General features: G+C 46.1%; 1 protein-coding gene across 1 annotated transcript; it reads right to left on the bottom strand.

Annotated features, from left to right (window-relative positions):
- Positions 1–2,432: 2,432 nt before the first annotated feature.
- KCTD9 (potassium channel tetramerization domain containing 9) lies at positions 2,433–7,572 on the bottom strand (the record flags this gene model as incomplete). Its single annotated transcript, XM_009084923.1, has 11 exons — positions 2,433–2,549; positions 2,729–2,862; positions 3,109–3,214; positions 3,459–3,608; positions 4,929–5,024; positions 5,127–5,194; positions 5,605–5,733; positions 6,288–6,346; positions 6,517–6,613; positions 6,790–6,833; positions 7,451–7,572. Coding segments are annotated over 11 exons (1,122 nt in total), but the record flags the coding sequence as incomplete, so codon positions are not given.
- Positions 7,573–7,808: the final 236 nt, after the last annotated feature.

The following is a 7,808-nucleotide window of genomic DNA, read 5'->3' as shown; positions in this document are numbered from 1 at the left end:
CCAGGTGGGTCTCACCAGAGCAGAGCAGAGGGGAAGAATCACCTCCTTTGACCTGCTGCCCACACTCCTTGGGATGCAGTTCAGGATTCTCATCCACTGTCACTCCCAAGTCTTTCTCCTCACTGCTGGTTTCAATTCCTTCCCCACTCAACCTGTAGCTGTGCCTGGGATTGCTCTGACCCAGATGTAGGACCTTGCACTTCATGTTGTCAAACTCCATGAGGTTTGCATTGGCCACTCAAGCCTGTCGAGGTCCCTTTGGATGTCCCATCCCTTCTCTCCAGCGTGTCGACTGCCCCCAAACAGGTCAGATGGAGTTTAATGAAGACAAGCAAGGCAGTTTTTCACACTTTTATTACTGCGACTGAAATCAGGCTGCAACCTGCAATCTCTGTCCAGGCCACTTTGGGCTCTTCACACAGCTTCGCCCTAGCAGAAAGAGGTACCTCGAGTTCAGCTGTGAGTGATGACGCCACATGCCGTGATTGCTCAATAGTGCTTCGGTGAAAGTTCAAACAGATTTTATACAGAGTGATTATGAAAATATAGGTTTTTTTTTTTCTTTTCCATACAATATTTTCCTTCTGCCAACTACAAAATATGATAAAGAAAAATAATTCATTTATTTCTCTAGCCCTAGCAATCTTCTACTGCAACATACACGTCACTCTCACTGAAAGCCATGAGGTGGGAGAAAGGACTCCAAAATCACACTGCAATAGTTCCCTTGAATCGAGAGGTCAATCCACCAGGGATCTGGTGTTGTCCTACAGCCTCATCCAGAGGAATCTGGAGGAAATAAAATCCCAATTCTGACCCACGCCGCACTGGGATTTCGAGTCCTGGAAGTTCATGTCACACGCCTGAGACAAAGCCAACATGAAAATAAGGGAGAATCCTGCAACTCCCCCTCCAAACCAGTCATCTCCTGATCCAGAACTAAGCACTAACCTTCCCAGACGGATGGCAAAGCAGCATTTTTGTCACAACAACAGAGACAACAAGACTTGAGGACAGGAAATCTGCACTGCATAAGAGACAACGCCTGAAGACCTGTGGAACTCAAACTACAGGGTCACATTCTGTAAGGTCTGGGCTCCATTGGTTCTTATCCTTCCTGTCTATTCACACAGTCACAGCTGCATTTCCTTGTGTTCAAGGTTAGCTTTAACTTTGGGGTGGTTTGAGCATCTGAGGTAAAGAGTTCTTGATGCACCTTGATTCTTTTTTGGTATAGTTTCTTCCTGTGCTTTTTGGCTGTGTTAGCTGAGAATTAGTTTGACCCTACAGTGAGCAGCTCAGCCCTGAGTGCAGCTCCAGGGAAGTGGATGCTGAGTCTCCTGCCCTGCACAGCTCCCACTGGGCCCTGTCTGCTCCCAGGGAAAGCAGCTGGGGAGGACACTTGGCCCCAGGCAAGAAGCTTTTACGGCCACTTTAAGCAGCCCAAAGTGGAAAAGTGAGATCTGGCTGGGAAAAAGGATTCTGCCCAAGCTTTCAAGGAAGGGTTTGCATAGTACACTGAGGGGACACAGGTGCCATTCCATCAGCTACTGGAGTCATGAGGGGAGAGGGTGGAGCAGGTGCTGTGCCCCCAGTGCTTCTCCCTGCTTTGGTGACAGTTCTGTGTTTTCCTCTACACTTAACTCCCAACCAAGACTGAAGAATCTACAGGTACTCCAGTCTGGAGTGGTCAGGCCATGGGAAAGCAGAATTTCTCTTGCCAGCTGTGATGGATGGTACAATTTCACACTCATTTGGAGAGGATTACAAGGGATGTTCCACTCAGCCTGGGGTGTGAGCAGGTCCCTGCCCTGGAAGCTCTTCCTCTGCACAGTTTGGATGCTAAAACTGCTCTACACCTGATTCCAACTACTACACAGCAATGTCTCACCTGTGTGAGGACAGCCAAGCCCCCTATTTTCCCCCCAGCAGAGTACCTGGCCACATCCTGTGGACACAGGCTGACCACACCTGTCACGAACACACTGCAGGAACGCGGACACTCACTGTCAATCCACCTGTCTACCTGTAAACCTGAACTTTGTTGCTCCTAGACATGAGTAACATCTTCTATACATATTGCAGTTACAGATTTCAAAAATAGAATTGCATATCTTGTGCTTTATAAATTAAAATGCATTCCAAAGTGCAGCAATGCTAAACAATGAAACTATTTGAAGCCTCTCCCCCAAACCAGCCACACTCTGGTTCTGGAACCAGACAACTTCCTCACTGTTCCCAGAGGTACAAACTGCCTGTTTCTACGTCTGAAACAACAATTCCCTCCCCAAAAGTGATCAAAAAGAGTTTACTTAGGCACTACTGCAAATGCAAGTTGTCTAATAGCCATTACTTCTAGCTCAGGAAGTGGAGGAGGTGAAGAGAGTTGTGAGAAATGTTTGCATTCCTTCCTCTTGGATGTGTTCCTGTCCCTATCTGACGCTCTGAGACATATGCAGAGGTGTCAGCATTTCCTCAAAGATGGCTCCTTTTACATTAGATCCCCTCAAATTAGCTTCTTGTAGGTCACAGCCTGAGAGATCACAATTCTGAAAGGGAGAAGAAAAACCAAAGTTAATTGAATATACCCAGAACTTAACTCCAAACTTCCCCTTACCTACCTTTACCTTATCTACATCCTACTTTGAAGCTGGACAGATCAGCCAAAATCCACCAATCCCCAAATTACCAGTTGACTAGTTAGTGTATAAAATGAATCCCAACTCACTTCCAGGTCAGTTCCTGCCAATGTTGCTCCTCTGAGGTTACAGTTTTTTAGTTTCGCATTTTTCAGCGTTGCAACTCTGAGGTTAATTCCCGTCATCTGACTTCCCTCCATGTCCACACCCTTCAGGTTAGCACCTGGGACACACACAGAGGAGTTATGTGAGGAAAACCAGTCAGAAACACAGGAGCTCCAGAATGCTGCTGCCTCAGAGCTCTGGAAGTTAGCAGAGGTCAAGGCAGAACTGGTAATTTGTTATATGGTCACAAACACAGTCCAGGACTTGCTGCCTCTTCTCATGGACTCTACAAACCAGAGCTGAACCTTCCACCTGCTAATTTACCAACACAAGGGTCAGGAATGAACAACCCAAAACTTCTTACCTTCCAAATTAGCTTTAAGGCCTGATGGATCTTCAAAGTTGCAGCCTTTCAAGGATGCTCCTTCAGCGTTGGAGCACAACATCTTCACCCCCTGGAGGTTTGCACACTGCAGGGACAGAGGGCAGGGAATGTCAGGAAGGTGTGAGGGTGAACAGCACCACAAATGCTTAGAGTATAGCTTTAATTTCTGGTTTGGAAGTGAATTCTATCAAAGCACAACAGCCTTGCTCCTGTTAGGAGTGTAAGCACTACTTCTCCAGCAGGAAGGCACAGAATGCTCATCATTCTCCTCATTCCAACCGGAGGACCGTCCAGCCCAGCCCCGCCCTGGCAGGCTGCAGCAGCCTTACATCAAGCACAGAGCCTGAGAGGTCAGCTCTCTCCAGGTTGGCACAGCACAGGTTGGCATGTGCCAGGTTGCAGCGGCTCAGGTTGGCCATCTTGAAGTTGATGTAGCGAAGATCCAGGCGGGAAAGATCTGCTCCACTGAAATTGAGGCCCTGGAAACACAAAGCAGAAAGCCCCAATAGGTTACAGAGGATCTGGACAGAAAATAGTTCAGAGAAACTTATATATGTACTTGAGCATGTAAATATAGATTATATGTTACTGACCCACACAGATTCTTCCAGTGTCTTAGGGGGCTTCGACAAAGGATGGGGAGAGACTTTTTGTACAGGCACATAGTGACAGGAAAGGGGGAATGGCTTTAAACTAAAAGAGGGTAGGGTGAGATGGGATATTGGGAAGGAATTCCTCCCTGTGATGTGCTGAGGCAGTGGCACAGGTTGTCCAGAGCAGCGGGGGCTGCTCCATCCCTGGAAGTGTTCCAGGCCAGGTTGGATGGGGCTTGGAGCAACCTGGGCTGGTGGGAGGTGTCCCTGCCCAGAGCAATGGGGTGGAAAAGATGGGGATGATCCTAGAGAAGTTTGTGTGGAGACCTCATAGCAGCTTTCCAGAATCTGAAGGGAAGGAAGAATCTGTCCTAGAAAAGTATAACTCATGGGTTGCCACAGCTCTACATCTTTTTGCAACCCTGGACCCTATGGATGTGCCAAAGCTGGTGGCAGCAGCAAGAGGATGTGGTTTGGATAAGGCAGGAGATGAAATGTGAGATTTGGGTGATCCCTGGAAGTGTTCCAGGCCAGGCTGGACAGGGCTTGGAGTAACCTGAGCTAGTGGAAGGTGTTCCTGCCCATGGCAGGGGGTGGGACTGGATGGACTTTAAAGTCTCTTCCAATCCAAATCATTTTGGGATTCTAAACAGATATATATACACACATTTATTCTACTCCCTGAGAGTAATGAAATGTAAATGCAAAGCTCTCAAGCATTGTCCTTGCTCCTCTGAGCCCTTCACCCTTCAGCAGGCAAGAAGCCCAACCGCAAACCTGAATTTCCTGGTGAGGTCACTCAATCACAGCTCAGAATTAGAACTCAGTTAAAGAGAATCATGTTGGGTTTCATGTTGTCACATGATGCTGAAGAATATTTCAGCACCAGACACCAACTACAGACAGTGCCAGGACAACAGGCAATGGTTTAAAGGGAGAGAGGGCAGAGTTAAACTGGATAGAATCACCAAGGTGGGAAGAAACCTCTAAGACCATCAAGTCTAACCATGAATGACAGGTCAACCTTTCACTGCTGTAAAACCCTAAACCATATCCTCAAGTACCAGATCCAGACATCTCTTAAATCCTTCCATATATGGTGACTCCACCACCTCCCTGGGCAACATTCCAGTGCCTGAACATCCTAAAATGTTAGGAAGAAATGCCTAGAAGTGTGTGAGAAAGACCAAGCCTGTGAGGTCTCACCTGACAGCGCAGCTCGGACTTGGTGGGTGTTGCCAGGAGGAACCTGACAAACTCCTTCCTGGATATGGGGGAATGATCCTCAGCAGGCTGGGAATTCTGTGGGGAGAGTGGTGCAACAGCTAACACAGAGAGCACTGAATTACACAGTGCCTGAAAGAACAGCACATGTGAATTCAGGTGTCCAAGAAAACAAATTACCTTAATGGCTGTTTCGAGCTGTTCGATGAGTGAGTCGATCCCAAAAAACCTGGCTTCTTCCAGGACACCTGGAACAGAGCAGTGCTTGTCATTGCCAGGGAATTGTTCAGTCAGAGATCACCCCTCTCCCCTCACTGGAGAACAACCACAGACATTAGATTAGATGAGTGGAGGAAAAGGGAGCTAAGAGGCAAAAAGAACTCAGCCACGATGTTTCCAACACCAGCAAATAGGTTAAAGATACCAACTCCAGAATTCCAGACAGATACTAATCCAGTATGGAGCATTTTCAATGCTCTCAGGATAAACAACCAGTCATTAAAGCAGTGAAATTGCAATGCTTGAGACTAAATCCACCAAGGGCAAATCCCAACCAGGCTGAGCACACAAAGGTCCCATTGGCTTCAAATTCAGCTGAGGGCAAAGCTTAACTTGCAAAGAAGAGGAAGTTAGAAGATGTCAGACAGGTAGTACCTACCTAGCAAATTAATGCCATCATTTACAATGAGCTGTCCATGACGTAAATAGTTCAAAATGGGCTCAAAATACTCAGGGCTGCGGTCAATGAGGAAAGCTCCTCTAGCATCTTGTTTATTCCCCCAAGCATCTGTTTCCACAACAGATATAGATAATTAAATCGGAGAGATTCATGGAAGAGCATTTGCTTTGCAGTTTCAGGTTGTTATTACCAAAGGGGATGGGAAATGTTCCACTGGGAGGGGAATTTTGGAGAGGAAAGGAAGGAAAAGAGGAGTTGGGGGATGAAAAATCAGCTTAAAATGAGCTTGTTCCTGCTATAAGTAACTATTGTATCACATAATAAGTCATGGCTAGAATAAGCAGCACTAAGGGTTCAGTGTGACTGTATCCTACAAGCCTTGTGTGGTGTTTGCTCATGGACTCTAGGCACAAAACTGAGCAAGAGGCAACAATCAAACCTAAAATGAAACAAAAAAGGACCCAAAATATTAACTCTGAGTGGGTTATATTTCCAGTGTGGGAGATGATATACAGAGCAGCAGAGACATAAAGTCATTAAAAGAACAGATTATATGTTGTGTATCTTAACATACTTTGTGAACAAGAGTCTAAGCTCATAGTGCCTTTTCCCTACTTTGCTGATTTGTGCCTTATAAGTAAAGCTTATTTCACTCTCCTCACCTTTATCTTTGAACATGTGAGCCAACATGCTGTCAGGTTCTTTGTTAACCAGAGTGCTCCTGGAAAACAAAAGGGCAATAAAGAAAAGAATGAATTCCTTTCAGAATTGTGGTGGCAAATACAGAGGAAGATACAGAAGTCAATACGTTCCTAACTCACAATAAATCATTTTTTTCAAGCTCTTTTGCTTCACCATAATGAAGTTCTTTGAGAGCAAAGCCATTTTTACCGTGTGGTGGTGAAGTATCTGCCTCCCACATTGAGTGTCAGCCAGTCTGTGTGTGCCCCTGTCAGCTCCTCCTGAGGTCTCCCATCAGCCTGAGGATCTACACAGCAGAGAGGAATACTTAGGAGTTGCTAGAAAAACTGTATTTCTTAATTACTCCCCTATGGTAAGAAGTATCTTCTGAAAACACCAGATGATAAAAGCACCGATTTACAGGAGAGCAAAATAAAAGCTCTTTCTGTTCAAGAGAAGGTGAAATAGAAGAATGAGACTCACCAATGAAAGGCTCTCCTTCACAGACAAACAGAACATCATCATCCCTGAGGGAGGACAGGGCAGGGGGAAGAGGAAAAAATAAGGTTAATCATCTTTTTTTTTTTCATCCACTTGACAGTAGGATTAGTCCCTCCTGAGTGCCTGCACTTGTCATTAGCTGCAACTCCAGTACCTCATTTTTCTGTCTACTTTGCAGGTCCCAGTGGACTGTGAGGGACTAACTGCACTGGAGATGTTCTGCAGACACCAGGCAGGGACAACTTCTGTTACCCAACTGACTTTACATAAAACAGCTGCATTTCTCCCCACTCTGGGAATGTTCTGTGAAGCCAAAGCAGTGCTGGAGTTTGGCGCCTTCTCAAATCATCCAAGGGCTGGTTGGAACAGTGGAGGTTTCCTTGGACACACATTGCCCTGGAAATCAACCCAGGTGGATGTTAAAAGGTCTCAAACACAGTTTGTACCAAGTTTTGATTAATCAATAGAGAAATGAAGTTCAAAATCCAGGATTAATCTTCCTGGGGGGGATGAATGGACCTTTGGGCACCCTGGCTGGAAATTTTACAGCGATAAGGAAAGCATTAGTTATTGATTAAGGAGGATTAAGAGGCTAATCTCTTAATCCACACCCCTGACTTGCCTTTTATTGGCTAATCCTTACCTAATCAAAGCAATATCATCAATGAGTCCACCTTTGCCATTGTAAACACTGGTGGCTTTTATTCCAAGCTTGTTACTGGCCACAGAGAGCAGATCTGAGAGAGTTCCATACACAGCCACGACCTGGGGAGAGAGAGCTGCTGTGAGCAAACTGCAGGAACCTGCTCATAAACCTTCTGCCATCTCACACTCATCACCAGGGCTGGCAGCATCCTACAGGGGCAGGAAGATACATGTGGATCCTGACCAAAACCTAAGGAAACAGCCAAACTCTATGTCAGAAGTCACTGCATTACAACAGGGTGACTTGACAGCTCCCACCAAGGTTCTGAGGCAACAGCACTGAAAGAAGTAGTGTT

Source organism: Acanthisitta chloris, unplaced genomic scaffold, assembly GCF_000695815.1.
Source record: "Acanthisitta chloris isolate BGI_N310 unplaced genomic scaffold, ASM69581v1 scaffold17211, whole genome shotgun sequence".
Classification (NCBI taxonomy): Eukaryota; Metazoa; Chordata; class Aves; order Passeriformes; family Acanthisittidae; genus Acanthisitta; species Acanthisitta chloris.
Note: the sequence above shows the minus strand (reverse complement) of the source record. Positions and strands in the feature narration are given on the sequence as shown.